Source organism: Pteronotus mesoamericanus, unplaced genomic scaffold (assembly GCF_021234165.1).
Source record: "Pteronotus mesoamericanus isolate MK-2021 breed Mesoamerican mustached bat unplaced genomic scaffold, CSHL_Meso_final scaffold_118, whole genome shotgun sequence".
In the NCBI taxonomy this organism is placed as follows: Eukaryota; Metazoa; Chordata; class Mammalia; order Chiroptera; family Mormoopidae; genus Pteronotus; species Pteronotus mesoamericanus.
The window spans coordinates 7,831,299-7,854,820 of NW_026555301.1; the positions used below are offsets into that span (position 1 = coordinate 7,831,299).

At 37.6% G+C, this 23,522-nt stretch overlaps 1 protein-coding gene across 1 annotated transcript in view; it reads right to left on the reverse strand.

Moving 5' to 3' along the window:
* CEP192 (centrosomal protein 192) overlaps nucleotides 1-23,522 on the reverse strand; it is a 133,258-nt gene that overhangs the window by 39,791 nt on the left and 69,945 nt on the right. The window contains exons 24-34 of the mRNA XM_054587319.1: nucleotides 19,961-20,086; nucleotides 19,629-19,772; nucleotides 19,457-19,520; nucleotides 18,891-19,030; nucleotides 18,699-18,791; nucleotides 18,021-18,139; nucleotides 16,997-17,173; nucleotides 10,645-10,735; nucleotides 10,307-10,483; nucleotides 682-942; nucleotides 311-426 (exon numbers count right to left, since the gene is read on the reverse strand). Of these exons, the coding sequence (XP_054443294.1) occupies nucleotides 311-426; nucleotides 682-942; nucleotides 10,307-10,483; nucleotides 10,645-10,735; nucleotides 16,997-17,173; nucleotides 18,021-18,139; nucleotides 18,699-18,791; nucleotides 18,891-19,030; nucleotides 19,457-19,520; nucleotides 19,629-19,772; nucleotides 19,961-20,086 (1,508 nt within the window). The remainder of the gene's footprint in view (nucleotides 1-310; nucleotides 427-681; nucleotides 943-10,306; nucleotides 10,484-10,644; nucleotides 10,736-16,996; nucleotides 17,174-18,020; nucleotides 18,140-18,698; nucleotides 18,792-18,890; nucleotides 19,031-19,456; nucleotides 19,521-19,628; nucleotides 19,773-19,960; nucleotides 20,087-23,522) is intronic.

Consider the following 23,522-nt stretch of genomic DNA (forward strand, 5'->3'; position numbering starts at 1 on the left):
TTCTTAGAAATATTCCAAGTCAGTCAGGTGTGTTTAAACAATATACTTTTAGTAGCTTTTTAAGCCTTTTCTGAAATCACCTACCATCATTACTACAAAGATGGGCCTATCGAACAGAGATGGGTTTCCTATAAGCATTTCTTCTTATCCACTACACAAATTTTATCAAAACCTTTTTCATCTACCAGTTCACTAATAACTAGTGAAATGTGCTATAAATTCCAAATCCCAAACCATTTTTTCATTATGTCTTCAATTTTTCTATTGAATAGGTCCTAGTACCATCTAAAATAAGTAACAAGTAACCTACCTTCGATACTGCTGTCGTGAAATTTCATCTCCACCAAAGAAGTATACAGTTGACAGTTCTGTTGCAGTTTTGTGATTGCTATCTCTGTCTGATGGATTATATATTATGGTAACATCCTGATGCCAAGAAAACAGTCAAACTGAATTAGTAAATATTTTTGAGTATGTTATCTCACTCTTAATAAACTGTGTGATAGGAGCCTAACAGTCAATGTAGACATGAATGCAAATGTATAGCATTTCCAAGAAGATAAGTACTTCTATTATTCTATACATTTCAAATATTTTTTAGTTTTTCCCCATAAAATACACACCTACTAATTTAACCTAAAAATGAGTTTATATTTTTAATGGAGAGACTTTCATACTTACTTCTTCTGTTTTCTCCTTGAGCACAAATTTATCTGGAAAAATTCTTAATACTTTAGGATCCAGGAAAACTTTTTTCTGAGAACCCTTAAAGCCTACAGCTTTAACAAAAGCTGCCCGAGAGCCAGTGTTACAAATAGAAAAAACAATTCTACTTTCTTTGCCAGGTATTAAGTCATTTACTGTTACCATGTAACTGTCAGACAATTTTTTAACACCTTCCAAAATAAGATTACTTGTTCCTCCATATCCAGACAAAGGTATCTGAAAGAACAAAATATATATTCAAAATTATTTTTATGTAAGCAAAAAGCAGATTAAATTAAGGTCAGAGAAGAGAACACCTACATTAGATTTAATACAATTAAAATTATTAGTCTTTGTGTACTTTGGAAGTTTTCCCACTTCCAGTCCAGCACTATATTAAAGACTCTGTCATAACAAAAAAACACATCAAAGAGGTAAAAAATTATTTTCCTTTCAGTATGCTAAGAACAATTATTTAATTGTTATGAAAGCCAAGCTTAAATAATAAAGGAACAAAAAGGGGATAGAGTAAAAGATGGCGGAGGAGTGAAAGGGAGTCACGCTGACCTCCTCCCAAAACCAAACTGGAATTGCAACTAAATAGCGGAGTAATCACCTGGAAAACAGTGGAGCGATAGTGGGAGAGGAGTCTTGGTGCCGCGGACAGTGGATTCTACTCTCACACATCCCAACGGGTGAGAATTGCGGTGGAGGCTCGAGAGGGTGGGCTTGGTGCCCACGGGCACTGGCACCAGAGGGACATTGAAACGGCCAGTTAGCGTAACCCCGAGAAGAACGGGGTCTGAATCATAAACAGGAACCCCTAAATTACAGCAGCTAAAGCCGAGAAAATACAGACAAAACGCAACCCCAAAAAGCTTAGGGGTGCTCTCTGCCAGAGACAGGTGGCTGGGGATGCAAAAAGACATTTAAAGGGCAAACGCAAAAGTTGCAGCGGCAGCCACCCTCCTTGATCGCTGGGTAGAGGCGGCAGCAGGGTGGGCTGGTGCCTGGGAAAAAACTGGTGAGGAAAACTTTGTGAAGAGAACTGACATGGCGGCCGGTGGAGCCCAGGTGATAACGCACTTCCCACTCTGCAGCTACCATCTCGCTCAGGCATAAGGGAATCAATTAACCTGCCTTTTGTGCGCTCCGCTCACACCTGGTAGGCGTGTGAGCTGGGGGGCTGAGTGCAGACTGGCTGGGAGAGCCTTGAGGAGAGACTGGAGACGGAAGCGTTGGGGAAAGAACAGGAGGAGGAACCGGGGAGTCCCGACTCCCTCCCCGTTCGGTAGTCTCCATTGTGGGCTGGAAAGGCGCGACCCCAAAGAGGCAGAAGCGGGGAGCGCAGGAACCAGACTGCCTGTGATTGAAACGCAGTCCGCACAGGGGGTGGATCCTTGGCCGAAGAGGTCACAGAACTGCCCAGAGGCCCCTGAGGGGAGACTAGAAACGGAGGCATTGGGGAAAGAACGGGAGGAGGAACCGGAGAGTCCCGAGTCCTCCTTGCCGTAGTCTCCATTGTGTGGGAAGAGGCCACACCCGCAAAGAGCCAAAAGCTGAAAAGCAAACATAGACACCCCCAAAACACCCAGAGCAGGCGTGCACACTTGGGCCGAGTGACCGGCGAGGGTTAGCGAGCATCTGTGTGACCCACGCGGGCTGGCGAACGCTTGCACCTGCCAGCAAGGCCTCACACAGGCTGGCACCCATACGGCCTGTGAGGGAGTGCACAGAGAGGCAAGGGCAGGCGTAAATTGAGCTACCCGCCGCGATTGTGGAGCGGCCCACAAAATAAGTAGGGCTGCCCAGAGTCCCTGGAGGAGAGACCAGAAACAGGATTAACCGGAGAGTCCTAGAGCTGATTTCCTCCCATTTCCGTAGTCCCCATTTGGCGAGGGCAAGCAACGCACCCAAAGAGCCAAAAGCGGGGAAAACACACAATAGAAGACCCTAAACTGACCAGTGCCGCGAATCTCGCGTGCCAGGGAGGCCAGATGAGCACGGGAGGTCGCGAATAAGCCCCCTGGTCTGGGGAAAGCACATGCGAGCCCAGGCAGGTGGGGGACCCTGCCGCGCTGGGAACGCGCTCAAGGAGCCCATGTGAGAGGGCAGAGAGATCCCAAAAAATAGCTCAGCCCTGACCGAAGGGGTCACAGAGCTGCTCCAAGCAGGAGTCAGATACAGGCATTAGACTCCTGAAAGACTCAAACAAACAACCCAAGGCCCTATAGGGTCAACAACTGACATCATCAGAGGCAAGCCCAGAAAGAAAAGTAAAGGACAAAAATACTTAACAGACTCTCACAAAAATGGGAAGAAAAAGAAGTTCCCCTCAAATGAGTGGAAAAGGGGACTCCCCACAGAGAGAGCTCAATGAAATAGAAGCAAGGGAACTATCAGATATTGATTTCAAAACAATGGTTCTAAGGAAGCTCAATGAGCTCAGCCAGCTCAAAAATAACTATGAGAAACTGCAGAGAAACTATCAGGATCTTACAGCAAACTATATCAGCCTGGAAAAGGACATAGAAACTATCAAGAAGACACAAGAGGATATGAAGAATACCATTTCTGAATTGAAGAACACAGCAGAAGGAATCCAAAGCAGGCTGGATGAAGCCGAGGATCGAATCAGTGAGATGGAGGACAAGGTAGAAAAAAGCTCCCAGAAAGAACAGGAAATGGAAAAACGGCTCAAAAAGAATGAAGAGGCATTTAGGGAAATGCAGGACAACCTGAAACGCAATAATATCTGTATAACAGGGATACCAGAAGTAGAAGAAGAGGAGCAAGGAACAGAGAACCTCCTCGAAAAAGTAATGATGGAAAATTTCCCTAATTTGAGGAGAGAAAGGCTCTCATGGATCCAGGAGGCACAGAGGACCCCACTCAAGAGGGACTCAAAGAGGTCCACTCCAAGACACATCATCATTAAAATGGCAAATGTCAAAGACAAAGAGAGAATCCTCAAAGCAGCAAGGGAGAAGGAGAAAGTAACATACAAGGGGGCCCCGATATGCCTAGGAGCTGACTTCTCAACAGAAACACTACAAGCCAGAAGGGAATGGCAACAAATATTCCAAGCCATGAAACGCAAGGGCCTACAGCCAAGGCTGCTCTACCCAGCTAGGCTCTCCATTAAAATACAAGGGGAAATACGGAGTTTCCCAGACAAAAGAAAGCTAAAAGAATACATCTCTACCAAACCAGCACTCCAAGCTATGCTAAGGGGACTGGTTTAAGCAGATGAAGGAAAAGAATGAGACAGAGAGGAACACAAGTACAAAGAGAAAAGATGAGTAAGTTTCTATCAGTAATATCTCTCAATGTGAATGGACTAAATGCCCCAATCAAAAGACACAGGGTAGCTGAATGGATAAGAAAACATGACCCACACATATGCTGCCTACAAGAGACCCACCTCAGAGCAAAACACCTACACAGATTGAAAGTAAAGGGATGGAAAACAATATTCCAAGCAAATGGACATGAGAAAAAGGCTGGCGTTGCCATACTTATATCAGACAAAGTAGATTTCAAAGCAAAGGCCATAAAGAGAGACCCAGAGGGGTACTTTACAATACTTAAAGGAAGAATCTATCAAGAAGACATCAACATTGTAAACTTATATGCTCCCAATATAGGAGCCCCCAAGTTTATAAGGAAATTTGTAGATGACTTCAAAAAAGATAGAGACAGCAACACACTGATAGTAGGGGATTTCAACACCCCACTGTCAAAAATGGACAGATCTTCCAAACAAAACATTAATAAACATATCGTGGCGCTGAATGACACACTGAATCAAAGAGACTTAACTGACATATATAGAACCTTACATCCCAAACAAGAAAAATATACATTCTTTTCAAATGCTCATGGCAGTTTTTCAAAGATAGACCACATGATAGGACACAAAGCAAGCCTCAGCAAATTCAGGAAAATTGAAATAATACCAAACTTTTTCTCAGACCACAAGGACTTGAAACTCGAAATCAACCTCAAAGAGAAACTTCAAAAACTTGCAAACTCATGGAGACTGAACAGTACACTATTAAACAATGAATGGGTCAATAATGAGATAAGAGAAGAAATCAAAAAATTTCTAGAAACAAATGTAAATGAACAGACAACTGTCCAAAACCTACGGGACACAGCAAAGGCAGTCCTGAGAGGGAAGTTCATAGAAATACAGGCTTACCTTAAAAAGATAGAAACATTTCAAATAAAAGACCTAACACTACAACTTCAAGAACTGGAGAAACAACAACAAATAAATCCCAGAGCAAGGAGAAGGAAGGAAATAGTCAAGATTAGAGCAGAACTGAATGACATAGAGACAAAAAGAACAATTCAGAGGATCAAGCAATCCAGAAGCTGGTTCTTTGAAAAGATTAATAAAGTTGACAAGCCATTAAGCAGACTCATCAAGACAAAAAGGGAGAGGACCCAAATTAATAATATCAGAAATGAAAGAAGAGAAATAACAACGGATACCACAGAAATACAAATGATCATCAGAAACTATTACGAACAATTATATGCCAAGATTTTTTGAAAATCTTGATGAAATGGACAAATTTTTAGAAAAGTATAATCTTCCAAAACTGAAGCAGGAAGAAACAGAAAGCTTGAACAGACCGATAACAGATGGGGAAATTGAAGCAGTAATCAAGAAACTCCCAGCACACAAAAGCCCAGGGCCAGACGGTTTCCCAGGAGAATTTTACAAAACATTTAAGGAAGAGCTAACCCCTGTCCTTCTCAGACTATTCCAAAAAATCCAAGAGGAGGGAAGACTCCCAGACTCCTTCTATGAGGCCAGCATCACCCTGATCCCAAAACCAGATAAAGACCCTACAAAGAAAGAAAACTGATGAACATAGATGCTAAAATCCTCAACAAAATATTGGCAAACCGCATCCAGCAATACATTCAAAAGATTATCCACCACGATCAAGTGGGATTCATCCCAGGGATGCAGGGATGGTTCAATATACGCAAATCAGTAAACGTGATACACCACATCAATAAAAGAAAAGACAAAAACCACATGATCATCTCAATAGATGCAGAAAAAGCATTTGACAAGGTACAGCACCCATTTATGATCAAAACACTCAGCAAAATGGGAATCAATGGGGCATTCCTCAATGTAATAAAGGCCATATACTAAAAACCAACAGCTAATATCATACTCAACGGGCAAAAACTGAAAGCTTTCCCACTAAGATCGGGAACACGACAAGGATGTCCGCTCTCACCGCTTCTTTTCAACATCGTATTGGAAGTCCTAGCCACAGCGGTCAGACAAGAGAAAGAGATAAAAGGCATCCAAATAGGAAAGGAGGAAGTAAAACTATCATTGTTTGCAGATGACATGATAGTGTACATAGAGAACCCTGTAGACTCTACCAAAAAACTCCTCAACCTAATAAGTGAATTTGGCAAAACAGCAGGATACAAAGTCAACATTCAGAAATCAAAGGCGTTTTTGTACACCAGCAATGCAATAGAAGAAGAAGAAATCAGAAAAAATATACCGTTCGATATAGCACGAAAAAAGATAAAGTACCTAGGGATAAATTTAACCAAAGACACAAAAGACCTGTATGCAGAAAACTATTCAACATTGAAAAAAGAAATTAAGGGAGACACAAATAAATGGAAGCATATACCGTGCTCATGGATTGGAAGAATTAATATCCTCAAAATGTCCATACTACCCAAAGCAATTTATAGATTCAACGCAATCCCTATTAAGATACCAATGACGTATTTCACAGAAATAGAACAGACATTTCAAAAATTTATGTGGAACCATAAATGACCCCGAATAGCCGCAGCAATTTTCAAAAAGAAACACAAAGTAGGAGGGATCACAATACCGGACATCAAACTCTACTACAAAGCCACCATACTCAAAACAATCTGGTACTGGCACAAGAACAGACCCATAGACCAGTGGAACAGAATAGAAAGCCCAGAAATAAGCCCAGGTCTCTATGGACATCTAATATTCGACAAAGGGGGCAGAAGCATAAAATGGAGCAATAACAGCCTCTTCAACAAATGGTGTTGGGAGAGCTGGACGGCTACATGCAAAAAATTGAAATTGGATCATCAGCTGACACCATACGCAAAAATAAACTCAAGATGGATAAAAGACTTAAATATAAGTCGCAACACCATCAAAGTCCTCGAGGAGAACACTGGCAGGAAACTCTCAGATATCCCATGCAGCAATTTTTTCACTGATATGTCTCCTAAAGCAAGGGACATAAAGGAAAGAATAAACAAGTGGGACCTCATCAAAATAAGAAGCTTCTGCACAGCTAAAGAAAACATCAGCAAAATGAAAAGGGAGCCAACCGTATGGGAAAATATATTTGCTAATGATACATCAGATAGAGGTTTGATCTCCAAGATATATAAAGAACTCACTCGACTCTACTCCAAGAAGACAAACGATCCAATCAAAAAACGGGCAAAGGACCTGGGCAGACGCTTTTCTAAGGAGGAGATACAGAGGGCCCAGAGGCATTTGAAAGGATGCTCAGCATCACTAGCCATCAGAGAAATGCAGATCAAAACCACCATGAGGTACCACCTCACACCGGTCAGAATGGCCATCATAAACAGATCCACAAACAACAGGTGCTGGCGAGGCTGTGGAGAAAAGCGAACCCTAGTCCACTGTTGGTGGGAATGCAGACTGGTGCAGCCACTATGGAAAGCAGTGTGGAATTTCCTCAGAAAGCTGAAAATGGAACTGCCTTTTGATCCAGCGATTCCCCTGCTGGGACTATACCCTGAGAACACCAAAACGCCAATACAAAAGAACCTATGCACCCCAATGTTCATAGCAGCACAACTGACAATAGCCAAGTGTTGGAAGCAACCTAAATGCCCATTAGTAGATGATTGGATCAAAAAATTATGGTACATATACACAATGGAATACTACGCAGCAGAAAGAAAAAAGAAGTACTAAACTTTGCGATAGCATGGATGGAACTGGAGAGCATCATGCTAAGCGAAATAAGCCAGGGGGCGAAACACAAATACCATATGATCTCACCTATAAGTGGAACCTAACCAACAATGCAAAGATGCAAGGAAAATATGACCAGCAACACTGAAAGGAAAAGAAATCAACAGAGACAAGAGGGAAGGGGGGGCAGGGAAAGGGAAGGGAAGGGGAAAGTCAAGGAACATAGAGCAAGGACTCATGGACAAAACCAAAGGGGAAGAGCTGAGGGAGGGAAGGTGGGAGGGGGCAAGGGAAAGAGGTGGGGGGAAGGCAGAGACAAATGTATTTAAAAAGTAAATAAATTATTTAAAAAAAAATAAATAAAATAAAATATTACCTTAAAAAAATAAAAAGTAAATAAAAAAAATAATTTAAAAAAAAGGAACAAAAAGATTAGTACAGTATGAATATGCTTACTTAAGAAGTTTTTAGAGTAAAATAGACTGATGTAATTCGAAATGCATTAAAAAAATAGATGTATTGATGGATGGTTAGCCATTTATAAAAGAAATATAGCAAAACACTAATTGTAGCATCTAAGTGGTAGGGTATGTGAGTTTACTGTATAGTTCTTTCAACTTTCCAGCATTCTAAATTTTTGAAATGAAATGTTTTGGGGGAAAAAAATCTTTTGTTTTTAAAACATTCAATATAAATATTCTTCCTGTATTTTCAAAGCCTAAGGAATCACAAATAGATAAAAATTAAGAATCATTAAATATAATGAAATCTAACTAATGCTAATAAATCTGAAGATTCAACAGGAAAAACTATTACTCTAGAGCAGGGTTTCTTAACCTCAGCACTGTGAACATTTTGAATCGGATCATTTGTTGTAGTGAGGGCCATCCTGTGCATTACTGGGTGTTTGGCCTTTTCCCTGGCCTCTACCCATCATATGCCAGAAGCACCATCTTCCCAACTCCATGTTACAACAACCAAAAACGTCTCCAGAAGTTTCCACATATCCCCTGGAGGGTGAAATGGCCTCTGGTTAAGCACTGCCATTCTATAGCACCAGAAAACAAGAGCTAGTATAAACATCTACACACTGCCCACAGATAGCATGGGCTCTATAGTCAGGTAGCCTGAATGCGAACCTGTCCTGGACCATGTAATGATTAAGGGTAGTGACTGCATATACTCAGCATGCAATAAATACATTTTTATTGTAGTCCCATCGTGCTGTACACAAAGTATAATTTCATTTCTTTCTCAGAACCAAACCAGGAAATTGGGGTGACAATTATTTGCATTTCAGATAAGGAACTGAAGCACATGCAAGTTAAGTGATTGATCAGGGTGAGTGTGAAGAAAGACAGGACTGTTCCCCATGCTCTCATTCCTAGAGTTAAGTGCTCTTCCATCACTGCATCTACCTACTTTTCTCTACAAAGATACATCAAAGTTAATGGTCCAGGAAGTCTTGAGAGATAAGAGCCATATTCTGTACACTTCAGGTCCCATTCAGCCCACCTCTCAGAGAAGATGGTTGGCATCTGCCCCCAGCAGGACTCCACTAGGATCCTAGTTTATCTTAAGAAGACACTAAACTGATCTTCTGTTTGATTTACTGTCAAATCAAATGGTTCTGCCCTAAACTATCAGAGATTCTTGCTTAGGAATAACCTCAAAATCTTGGCGAGGAGACCTGAAACTATTCAAAATATATTCAGGATAGTCTAAAAGATACAACTGATTCAGTCCTCTCCACAAACCACTTGAAACCAGAGACAATACTCTGGCATTGTGTCCTGGGCTCCTGTGAAGATGTTAGTTCTAAAAATGACCATTTACATCTTTAAATAATTTTGCCCACCATAGTTCACAGGGCCAATTAAAGAGTTCCAGAGAGAACGTCAAGCTCCAGCATCAAATAAAGCTGGATTTGTCATTAACATCTATGAAAAAAAAACACTTTTAGGTATTGTTAATCATTACAACACTCTTGTAATTTATCACATGCCCTCACTGTTGGTAGGAAATTAACCAGAATTTTAGTGCCAGCCCCACTACCAAACAACTGTGCAGTTTTAAGGTATGCACATTAAGTTTCATTTTCTTCTTCTCAAAGATTTATCACTTTTATCTCTTAGTGCTCTCAATGTACCTAAAGAAATAACTTGGAATCTTTTTAAAAAAATTATGATGGGAGGAAACAAAGTATAAAAACTCCTCTCTCTGTATTCCTACTATCTGAAAGAGAGTTTAACAAATGGCATCAATAGATATTTTTAATTGAACAAATAAAATTTACTTAGACAGTATCTTAAACAGTTTGATGTGTATTTGCCAAAATAATGTGTTCTTAAAAAGTTAGGTATATTTCGAAATTCTGAAACTAAAACTCAAAAGCATTAGAAGAGATTACTTATACTACGGTGGCTGCTTTTACAACATGACAATTCTAAAAATACATAATTACTCCCTAATTTGTAAATCTAGAGAATCAAATATTTTGATTTGTAAAAAGCAGAGTATATATAATTTAGTAACATTAAATCAACAGTTATAACATGTTATAAAGTCCACGGGAGGAAAAGGAAAGCAATAAAATTATCTTACCGTAAACTTAATACCTGGCTGTGATCGAATTCCAAGTTGTTTAATTTCTAGTTTAGCCAACATGCAAGATAATCGAGTAGGTGCAAATAATACAAAGATGTTAACATCTTCTTTTGGACGAATTTTGATCTCACAGTTACTGGTTAATCGTTCTTCTGAACCAAAAGTGTGCTGAAGCTACAATTTAAAAATTATCACTGTGTAAAACAAAGTATTAGCACAAATACAACATACCATTAACACAAAGTCTTCAAAGACAACACAAAATGGTCTGCATAATTAAGTGTTCTGGATCCAGAGAGAATATAAAACATAACAAAACCAAGTACTCTACAAACCTGAAAGCAGTCCTGATCTTGTCCTCTAATTAGCAGACGTAAATGTTGGGCTGTAGACGTAGAATTATTTCTTAAAGCTAGTTTCTGAAGCCTGAAAACAATTATACATTTTATTTTATTTTTTAAAAGATTTTATTTATTTATTTTTAGAAAGAGAGGGAGGGAGAAACAGACGGAGAGAAACATCAATGTGTGGTTGCCTCTTGTGCACCTCCTACTTGGGACCTGGCCCACAACCCAGGCATGTGCCCTGACTGGGAATCAAACCAGCAAACCTTTGGTTCACAGGCCAGCACTCAATCCACTGAACCACACCAGCTAGGGCCAATTACTACATTTTAAAGTGGTTTTCCTCCATGAATATTGCTTACAATTATAAAAAACAAAGCCAAAACCAACTGCACTCCTTAGAGATGAATGATTGCTTTTGCCATTTTAGATGCCTGGAATTATCTCTCCACAGTCCTAGATCTCTACATTTCTGAAAACACATGCTGAAGACTCACCTTATTGGAAGGTTTTTGGTTTAATCTCACTACTATTAGAGCTCCGTAGCTGCCCTTATTATTTGTATTATAGGTATTGGTACTATCTGTTTTATGAAACATTAATCAATGAAAATCCAGATTAACAAATCCATTAAGTCAATATGCACTCAGCTCAAATACCTAGCTTTAAAAGTAAACAAGGGGTCCTAGGCATATTGCCCAAATTGTTCACTCTAAGAGGCTCATTTGTACAAACAAGTCTTTTAAACAGTACAATGAATCAAACCTTACTTTTAAAAAGTTACAATGCAAGTAGAAGGGGCATATAAATAGCAGCTGGCTGGTAGTAAAAAAGTCCTTTAGTCTTTGGAAGTATATGAATTCTCATCACTGGAGGATAAACATTCTGACCTTTACCCCAGAATAAGATCTAAGAAGAACTCTATCAGCACACATGAGAAAAGCTTTCCCAGGTACGCTGTCTGGGAAAGACATGAAAAAAATCATTTAAAACAATTTTAACATTTAAAACAATTTTTAGTGTTTTGTTTTTTTAAGGAAATGATGTTATCACTTTCAAATAGCAGAGCTATTAAGGTGGGAGGACTCAGTTTCTAGTTTAAAAAGGAACTATACAAAATAAAAAGGGTTAATACCCTTATTATATAAAAATTCCATACAGAGACAAAAAAAAAAAAAAATCCATACAAATAAAAAAAATACTAAAATCCTAACCAACAAATAGCTAAAAGTATGTAAGCAGAATTATGAGAAACTAGGGTTAACTAATAAATATAAGAAGAAATACAGAATTTTAGAAATCTAATAAAACAAGTTCAAATGAAATACCACTTTGGGCCACTTTACCCATGGAAAACATAATTTTATTAATTAGCATTCCTATTTGCAACTAAGGCAAAATCCCTTAAATTAATCAGAATATTTCCCCAAAAATTATATATTAATTTTTCTTCCACACTCTGGAAGAAGAGTTCACTTCAAATCTTCTTCTTCCAACAAGCATGTTCTTCTACAAGGCAAGGTAGGGACTGTGCAAGTAATGTAGAGAAAGGCACCCAGTATGGCAGCACCATCTCCCAGCTTGTTTGAGTCCTCTCAGTAACCCTTGAGTTACAGTCTCTGTCTGCATCCTTGGGCATTTCACAGTAGAAAAGAAAATAAGCACTGTTTTCTAAGCAGACAGTATGATTCTTTATCATGAACTCTGCTGCAACATCCTACTAAAGAAGTAGCAGAAGCTACTTGTGATGGGAAAAATTATTTTCTATGCAGGACATCAAGATGGGGATGAGAAGAAATAAAAAAACACAAATCCATAATTTAGCTAGATGCTACCTTGAATACATACATCAACATATTTAATACCCATTTAGTGCTTTGCAATTACTTTCACAAAAACCCACTTTTAGCCATCCATGTGATTGGTGTACTATCAACTAAGGTAGCACTATTCTCACAGGACTAGCAAACTGCTTCAGGCTGAGGTAAGACATCCAAACAACTTTAGTAAATAGGGGACACAACAGGCTTTTTGGACCAGTTCCCTGCACTGGCATGTGACTTACTCATGTATCTGTTAGATCTGTGAATCTCCATGATGAAGTAAAGTCAAGCAAAAGACAGCTTGAGCCCCTTCACACAGAAAGAGACTAAGGAAAAAATGCTGCTGACAAGTTGAAAAACACTCAGAAAGCAGTGTCCCTGTTTTCAACTTAACTAAATGTAATTTCTGATTTAAAAAACAGTTTAGTGCACGTTAATTTCGTACGTGAGATTTCAGGATGGTATGGCATCTGAGGAGCAGCTGAATTTTAAGAACAGCCATCTCTACCATATTAGTCATTTATTACACATTTTATCACAAGGCAGGAAATTCTGTCAGGAACATAAGGATGATAACTGGCTCTTAAAGAGCTTTCTTTCATCTTTGACTTAATGGACAAGAACAGTTGTAGGATAAGTGCTAAGAACAATTGTAGGATAAGTGCTATGATTACTAGGGCATACCAAAGATAATTTTCCTTTTTTTATTTTTTTTAACTTAGACATTAATGGCTGAGCTGAACAGGTTATTTTCGCTACCTTACACAGCAAAGACTTAAAGGCCTCGATCAACTATTTGTACAAATGCTGGAGCAGATCACAGATTAATGTTTTCAGAAAAGTTCTGACTTATAAACATTGTTCAGGTTCAACTGTACAGAACAAGAAAAACCTTCCCTATGTCCTTGTTCAGTCTTTCCTTTCAACATATATGTCAATCCCGATTCCCTAATAACAAGCTGCAAAAAGCATATAACATAAATAACCAACAACACGGGAACTACTGAAGGGGACATAGTACCTCACACTCACTGCCATTCAGGATTTTCTAAAGTCTATAGCTGAGAAAAATCTTTACGGAGAGCTGCTTAAAGAACATACAGTCTGCACACTCTTCTAGGTGCCTAAGTTATCTCAAAATCAAACCACCACACGCTTTAGCACTCAGAGAATGCCTTCACTTGGGTTTCAAATGTGATATGTCCAATCCAGACTGGAGCACCTCAAAAAGGGAGCATCCTAATGGACTATCTACTGTGAAATTTTTCCTTGAGATTCACTATATTATACAAATTTCTCGTTAAAAAGACCCCCGAAAGAAACATCTCTCTGAAGTCTGTAGCAGAAATGGCCATATTCTCTCACATAGTAACTTGTTTGTTCTTAACCTCTGAATGCTGTGATTCATGTCAGAACCAAGCCCAAGACTCACATCAAGTCCACAGGGTCTCCCATCGAGACTTTGGGTGTCACCTTTATGATGACTGTCTCATTTTCCCACAGATGATGTTTCTCACTTAACTGTTTTTATCTTACTGTTTTTTTTGAAAACTACTTTTGGAACAAGACAAGATACAGATAACTACATGAGCACCATATTTTGTGTGTATAATGCACATTTTGGCCCAAATTTGAGGGAAAAATAAGGATGTACATTATACATGGGTAGTACTAATTCTGTGTATATATATATATGTGTGTGTATGTGTGTATATATATATGTTTTTAATTCTTTTATTTATGCTTATGTGTTAAAAATCTAACTCTAGAAAGCATTAAAAATATCTATATGCAAAATACCCTGGGATACGATAATTGGTTCTGTTGAACTTAGATGAACTTGCAACAGAAGCAGTTTCGGCCAATGATTCAATGAAATGAAACGAAGAGTGATGTATTGTTATCCACAGAGTAAGAGAGATGATGCAACTGTTTTGCACTTGTTATTAATCAGATAGATAATGCCAATTGTTATCCACTTAGTAAGATAGGTGGCCTACTGTTATCCATTTGATATCACAGGGTGAACAGCGCAGCATTTCTCTTCATACATTTTAGGCAGGAGAAATTATTGGAAAATCTCTTAGAAACAATTTTCATACACTGCAAACTTTAAGCTGAAAGTTATTAAATATGCTAAAAAGCATGGCAACAGAGCTGAGAGACACTTTGGTCCTCATCCCACAGAGAGTGTCATCAGACTGTTGAGGCAACAGGAAGGAAAGCTTCTTTGTATGCTAAGACAGAAGATGGCAATGCGAGGGAAGCCTCCAAAGTGGCTGGAGGTGGAGCAGGAGACAGTTTCTGGAGCAGCATCAAACTGGGATCTCTGTTTCAACCAAGATGATACAAGAAGAAGACAAAGGGATTGCATGAGAAAAACAACATTGATGATTTCTCAGGGACACCTAAATGGTTAACTTTATGAAGAGAGAAGGTTTGAGCATGAGGACACGAAAGAAACTTGCCCAAAAACTTCCAGCACTGTATGAGAATCAAGTTTTGGAATTTCATTCTTATATTATCAGTCTTCTAAAAACGTACAACTTTGAGCTGTCCCAGATTGCCAATATGGATGAGGTCTCACTCACATATGATGTGCCATCCAACAGAACTGTAGACATCAAAGGAGCAAACACTACGGTTGTTAAAACTAGTGGTCATGGAAAAACACATTTCACTGTTGTTCTAGCCTGTTGTGCAGATGGGACAAAGCTACCACCTATGATCATCTTTAAAAGAAAAATATTTCTGAAAGAAAAGATTCCAAGTGGAGTTATTGTCCATGTGCATGAAAAAGGATGGGATGGGTGAATGAAGAAGGCACGAAAATCTGGCTTAACAAAGTCTGGTTCTAAAGGCCTGGAGGATTACTGGTACTTAAAAATCCAGTTTTGCTTGTTTTCCATCACTCCAAAGTCCATGTTACACAAAGCGCAAAAGCAATCGCAGCCAACTTGAAAACCCTACTTGCCTGGTGGGCTAACCTGCCAAGTGCAACCTCTTGATATGTCAGTAAACAAGCCCTTTTACGGCCTAATGAAGAAAGATTCTTAGATGTAGTCATCTGGTAATGATTTAACACCTACAGGCAGGATCAAGAAAGCACCCATCACCCAAGTTTGTGCCTGGATCCTAAGATCAGGGAACGGTGTTGTCAAGAAGTAAGTGGTTGTGAAACTGTTCAAAAGATGCAGCATCGCCAATGCTATGGATGGAACTGAGGATGATAAAATTTACTGGAATGAAGAAAATGAGTCTTCAGAAGACACCGGTAATGTAGAAATTGAAGACGACGATACTTCTGATACTGACAGTGATGAAGAGTTCTTGGCCTTCTACGATGGGTAAATATCGTAAGTTTGTTACAATACATAAAATTTCTTTTTTATTATTATTTTTAAATTTTTGTTCAATTACAGTTGTCCCACCTTTTTCACCATTGCTCTCCCCTACATCGCCCCTCCAAAATATCTTGTATCTGTCCTTGTGTTTTATAATTATTTGTTACATAAAATTGCTTGTACCATACTATGTCTAAAAATAAATGCTAACATTCATTTATAATACAAAAAACAAGTATCTAAATATATATAAATAAATAATTGAAAGATCCCCCCCCCGCCCCGAAAGCTCGGGCCAAAAACATGGGTGCAACATTATACACGGGAGAGCATTACACATGGCAAAATATGGTAATTAAGCAGCGGTATGAACTCTATGTAAAGTAAGAGGGTTCAATGAGATCTTTTTTATATTGATAAAACTATAATTTTAAATAAGTAATTTATTCACACCTGTAGTAGAGATTCAGCCATAACTTTATCTCTCAAGTACCACAGAAATGTATAGGTTACACACAAAAGCATAAAATGTGCAAGAGTAAACATTTAGGTTTAATAATTACCTAGGTTGTTAACTAGAAATTTTACTGATATGAGGCTGCTAAAAAAAAATTTAACTGTGTTGCTATGCTTATGAAGGGAAAAATATTACTATACATACTATCTACTACCTGCCAATTAATTTTATTAAATCAGTTATCCATAATGTATAATCAAAATAAATATAAGAATAAAATTAGAGATAATTCACATTAACCTATAACAGAATATATCTCCCCCTTATACCCTTCACTTTATAGTATGAAGTATTCCCCAACTAGTTTGTAAATTCCTTAAACAGAATGCAATGTCTGTGAGTATTTTTTAATTCCTACCTCTTCATAGTGTTTTCCAGAGAAGGAACAAAGTTATTCTTAATTCTCTAAATTTGGAAATTAGCAAAGACGTCACCAAAAAGCATAAGAAAACTGAAACCTATACTTTTAGATTGCATTTAAAAATGGGTCAAAATTCTAATTAAAAAATTTTGAATTCATGGTAGGAAGATTAAAGAATGTAAGAAAGTTTCATTCAATTCTAAAAATACTAACATGGTCATAACTAACACAATGGAGAATAACATTAGGTGATAACAGCAAAATTTCAGCACTCAGAAGCTGCTGTGTGTATACTTACTGTGTTCTACCAAGAGGGACACCACCCCAAGCCAAAAACTGCTTGTTGGATAAAATTGATGGAATATTCGAGCAGCAAGATCCAGATACCAGAGGTTTATTTCTCGAAGGAACTACTTCACCTTTTAATGTTACTTCATACTGAGGTCCAAATGGCTGCACAAATACTTTCAAGATCCTAACAAAGAAAACCATCAAAATTGAATGTCCAGAATTTAATTCTTTTGGCAACTGTATCATACATGTTTCCTTTGTTCAAGAGACTGAACTGGGTGCTGCAGATACAGTGCCCTTCCCACCATTACAGTTTCTATTACAGAGGAGACTACAAATAAAGACAGAGACTGTAACAATGTCATCTACTGAGGTGGGAGAGAAGTTCACAGGGCTATAGGAACAAATACTAAATAATATTTATGAGGAATGCAGGAAGAGTTGAGGAATGCTTCCCAGATAAAAGTGTCAACACAGTGAAGTTGAGGACAAGTGCTGCAGGCCACAGTAGCAGACTGAGATCTCTAAGGCATTCAGTAACTCAGGCAGTAGATAAATCATGTGTGTGTCTCAAGACACTATGTTTATCAAGCAAGTTCAAACACTAATGACAGTGGTGCTCTGACCATTTTATGGTGATATTCACCCATTTATGACTTGAGTGCCAAAAAATACCAGACCCACAGAAGTGGAGAAAAGTATTTTAAACTAACAACAAATAAGGTCAACCAATGGCTTCCTTGGAGAGAACAGTTAATGAGAAACATGAAGATTGACATTCTATTATTTACTTTTGTCAGAATATACTTGGAAATAGTGATATTTTAAAAATCTCTAGTCAGCTGGTTTAAAGAGATTTTTAGTAAACAAAAGAAGAAACTCTAAGGCTAAATGAAAGGTAAAATAGAGCTATCATCTGTTAGATGAGGTAAAACATGTACACTCTCATTCAGGCTGTGGACTGAAGCATAGCAAAGTGGCTGTTTTGAGAAGTGAGTAAAAACTTGTCATTATAAACTAAGCTATATTACCTTTCTTCAGAGGCTCTGGGATCCTTTGGAGTAAATGAAACGATAACTTCGTCTTCTTCTCCAGGTTTAAGGAATAGAGTCTCTGGAACCACTGAAAAGTGACTTCCTTGATCTGGGATCTAAATATTTATATAATTATAGCTAAATGATGACTTATGCAAATATGGCTTTTACTCAGTTACTCTCTTTGTCTTATGTGCCTTTCTCATTTACTACAACAGGTTACTTTTCCCTTCCCTCTTATCCATCGCCATCTCATTATCTTGAAAAGGCTATTTCTTTCTCCCTCCTCTTCCATAGCAAACTTCATCTTACACCCCATCCCTAATTCCTTGTCACTAATACCCTATTCTCTTAATCAACCACATGTCTCAGAAATAATGTCTATGTGTCGATCACTTTCCTCAATTCTACCTAGCCAAAGGAGAACACAAATTTTCCAGGAACTAATCAAGAACTTGGTTCTCATACATGAAACATTTGATGTTAAAGTTCCTTATCATCTATTTTGTTAACAGTATAACACTCAGCTTTTAAAGCATTCACACAGATTCTTACATTTGATCCCCATGGCATTCTGACAAGGGAGGTAGCAGAGTACCTTCAGAATGTGGGGAGATACTCATAGTCTCATAGTGTGAGGAAATATTATGTCATAGCACCAATACAAATTCTTACCTTGATATCTAAATAAACATCTATATTCCCAGCATTTTTCAAAGGTAAGTGCTGCTTTGTTGAGGAAGCCACACTGGCAAACAAATGCATAGTCTAGAGGATGGGGTAAAACAGGCATTTAAAAAAACTGTCACAATTAGAATGAAATCAACCTAAACATCAAATAATGGCAAAAAGAAGAGTTTACAGTACCTGTAAGTCTTTTGGAGCATGTATCCTGGCTATTCCTGTTCTTGCTCGAAGGCTAATACTTTTAATGATTGGTGTAGGGTTTGGGCTATCAACTTCTATATCGACTCTTGCCAAGAATTCTTCTGCTGAGTCTAGAATCTCTATAAAAGTGCATTCTTTTAGTTCAAACACCAGAGTTATTTAATTCTTAATGCCATGAGTGCTAAAACACTGTGCACTCAGGGATCACAAGAAATCCTAAGCAAGATACTATTTTTTAAAGAGCAAAGAGAAATAGAAATAAGTGGAGACAAAGGAGAAAAAGAAAAACATTCAACTGGTAGATATGATAAAATCAATTAACAGAAAAGATCCCAAAAAGCTTTCAGTGGTACTTGCTTGAGTTACCCACAATTACAAGGATTTGACCCAAAGTAGCATGCTCTCTGTCCCATTTGTAAAACAACATAAAATATTTGACAAATTACTCAAAATATTCATATTTACTAACAAAGGAAATAAGCTTCAACTCTATAATTTACTCAGGTACAGAACAAAGAAATTCTGACAAAACAAAAACATGATACCTGAAGAAGTGATCCGTTTCATTGGACTATGAAAAAGAACCCAAATTATCAAAAATTCTGGGTCCTGTAAAATAATTAAAAAAAAAATTTAAATGAATACTGGCATTGATTAAAATCCTAATGAAAGAAAAGTAGTTTGGAAACTTCCAGTTCTTCAATCCACCCAGCTTACCTGTCCATCATAACTGGCGGGCATCATGAGATTGATGACAGAAGGAGCTGCCAGGTGAGCAATCATATCAGCATAAGGAAGAGCTTTCATAGGAACATGAATGGGTGTCTTAGAAAATGTGAAGCAGCGCCAGGCTATGGCATTCTGTTCAGAAGTAGAAGCATAAGTTTCACTAAAGCCAAGAGTTGGTAAAATATTAAACTTATTGACAGAATTCTTAACAAAAATATTTACTTTCGTAATAACTATTAACCAAGAATGATATTAGTAATGTCTAGAATTCAAAATCAATATGCTCTGTAAACAGTTTCTTACTGTACTTTAGTACTTACAGCATTAATAATAAGTCTGATTGGCACGATGGCATGTGTCTTATTTATCAACTTTAATGGAAGAGCTTTCCAGCCTCCGTAAGTCAAATCACCAAAATCAAGAACATCTTTCTTTTCTGTTTCTACCTAATTATGAAAAAAAAAACCACCTGATTTATGAAAGGCAATATGTTAATAAATATCACATCTTATGTTCATATCACTGCCCTTTTGGCCATAAGAGTCACCATTAAAGGTAAATTTACTTAAGTTTCTTCAGGCTATTTTACACTTGTTGTTTCTAAAAAAATTAACGGTAAGTTCTTTTTTTGAGGTAGTTTGTATACTCAAATATTCTACAGAATAAAGCAGCATCTAACTGCTTTGAAAGGACTATTAGATTTTAAGATAAACTGACAATTTTATAAAATATATAGGCCTCCCTTTAAAGAATTCTATTACAACAATGACTTCTCAATTTCCTTCAAACATATGTTGGCATTTTTAGATTTATTACAAACTTCTGACAATACTAAAAATGTTTAAAATATTATAATAGACATATCAAAGTTTAAAAGGAGTGCCTATCATCACAACAGACTGACTTCTTTAAATAAGGGAGAACAATCTAACACAGACCCCTCATAGCCACATAAGTGGAAGTGCTGAATAATATTTAATACACACATAAAATTTTTTAGCCTAGTGAAACCTAAAATAAAGCAGAATCAAAAGCAAACTGGTATTTGTCTTCCTCTGCCTGACTTACTTCACTTAGCATAAAACCCCCTAGGTTCACCCATGCTGTTGCAAAAGGCCCGATTTCATTCTTTTCTGTCTGAGTAGTATTCCATTGTGTAAATGTGCCAGTATTTTTTAATCCACTCATCTACTAATGGGCACTTGGGTTGCTTCCATATCTTGGCTATTGTAAATAATGCTTCAGTGAACATAGGGGTTCATATAGTCTTTCAAATTAGAACAATATAGAAACAGACTCATATATACTGAGAATGGACTGACAGTTGCCAGATAGAAGGGGTATGGGGGATTGGGTGAAAAAAGTGAAGAGAGTAAGAAGTACAAATTGGTAGTTACAGAACAGTCGCAGAGATGTAAATTACAACATAGGGAATACAGTCAGTAATATAGCAATAACTAGGTATGGTGTTAGGTGGGTACTCGAAACATTGGGAAAACTGTGCTAAAGTACATGATTTTCTAACCACCACATTGTACATCTGAAACTAATACAGGATAATACTGAATGTATTTTACAAGCTGTAATTAAAAAAATAAAAACATATCTATATATATATATTTTAAAGCAGAGTGGTAAATTGGAGCTATCTTCACAGTTGCCCATGAAAGTGAGGGGTTGACTCACCCCCAACATAGTTGAGCTTCAATATCCTTCTGAGTACAAAAGATAGGACATGAGCTTACTGTGGGCAGGGTGAGGCTAAATGGAATTTGAACTCCATGTACAAGGTACAGAAATTCAAAGAAGTGTCTTCTTTATGAGAACTGGAAAAACTCTATTTACATGTCCAGGGGACAATAGGGAAGCCTGTCCAGGGATGGATGGGCATTAGAAGACAATCTGCAAGAAAGTGAAACCCTAAGCCTATGCCATACCAGGTACAGGAGCACCAAGACGAATATCACCGAAACATTTAGTGCCGCCAGTATTTATGCAAAGTGTTCTCCAAGTACACTTCGAAAAACTAGGACACACAGGATTTCTATAGCAAAAAGCAGGCACTATGAATGTGAGCTCTCACATAAAAATGTAAAATATCAATTGAAAAATTAGAAACCACCTGAAGCAAACAATCAGGGAGACCCAGCGAAACTAATTAACAGAAGAATTAGCACCCTAAAGAATAGAAATAAAATGACAAAATAAGTACTTTTTAAATACATATAATAGAGTCCATGAAAAAGAGAAAAACAGAAGATTCAAGAAGGATGGTGAATTAAAAAAAAGTATAAATATGAGGGAGGGAAGGAGGGAGGGGGCAAGGGAAAGTGGTGGGGGGATGGCAGAGACAAATGTATTTGAAAAAATAAATCAAAATAAAATTTAAAAAAAAGTATAAATAGCTTGATTTGAACATATTTTTTGCCGATCTGACAATTAAAAGGTAAGGGATAGTTTTAATTCACTCACACCAGATGGCTATTGTTGTGTTGGCTGTTGTCACTTTTTTATTTGACAACCTAAGGGAAAAAGGTCAGTGTCCCTATTAAATGGTCAGGTATTGCACGTTTTAAAGTCTTGGGGCACACTGGATGAAAATCATTGATTTAGTATGTCAGATGCTGAAAAGTGCTAAACAGAAAGTAGAGGCAAGTAGGAGGGTGAGGATGATGGGACAGGGGGACAGGGGGTTTGCCTTTCTGTAACTAGTATTCAGATGACATCTGACCAGAGACCTAGAAAAAGTGACAGTGTAAGGCATATGATGATCTGTGGGAGTAATATTCTACTCAGAAAACAATTCTATCTCAACTCTAACGAAGAGTGTTGTCAATACCAGTGGCTTATTCATCATTAGAGATACGTTCTGAGTTATATTTATGCATCCAGAAAGCTTAGTCTGCATGTGCATTCAAACTATTAGCACAGCACTTTTTAAATCTGTAAGCGGTGATGTCACTGAAAATTATTCCAAGCTGGAACACTCATTCATAAAAGATAAAGCAGCTGCTTTTACTTATCCCATAAAGGTATCCTCAACTAACCACTTACTGGATTGTTTCTTAAAGTGATGATATTTAAAGGTATCCTCAACTAACCACTTACTGGATTGTTTCTTAAAGTGATGACATCTACAACATCTAGCAATTTAAAACCACCAGGAATAATCACAGAGTCTGGTTAAATTTGTTAGTCTTCTTTTTAAAAAAAAGAGACCGATTATATAAGTGACTTTTCAGAACGCCCCAACTAACACCCACTCAAGAAAAGCAGGTTAACGCATTACCCCTAAGGACTGAATTTGAAGCAACTCCTCCTTTTCTAAGGCATACTTTTTTAGAGGAAGAAAAACAAACTTTGTTCTGTATTTGGAATATGGGGCCTTAGCTGACTGTGTAATAGTTAAAATTTCAGTCCAACAAAACAGAACAAACAAAAACAAAAAATACAGAGTTGAAAAGAAGTGCCAAAGAATGTGATAAAATCATAGAGTACAATTATTAGCAAAAAGTTTACATTCCAGAAGATAAGAAACATCTACAAAAATTGGTAAAGGCACTCAAAACAACAGAAAAATGGGCAAGAAATATAAACAGGCCATTCAGAGAAGAGGAAACCAGAATGGCTAATAAAAAGATGCTCAACATCATTAGTAATCCAAGTATGCAAACTAAAACAATATTTCACATCCAAGAAGTAAGCAAACTTTAAAATTAACAATAATAAATGTTAGCAATAATAGGAACTCTCATACATTTCTTCTGGGAACATAAATTAGCAACTTGACAATATCTAGCCAAAATAAAAGCACATATACCATAAAATATGATGTTTGTTGTAGGTACCTGAGGAGCCTTTAACAAGTTAAGAAAGTAATCT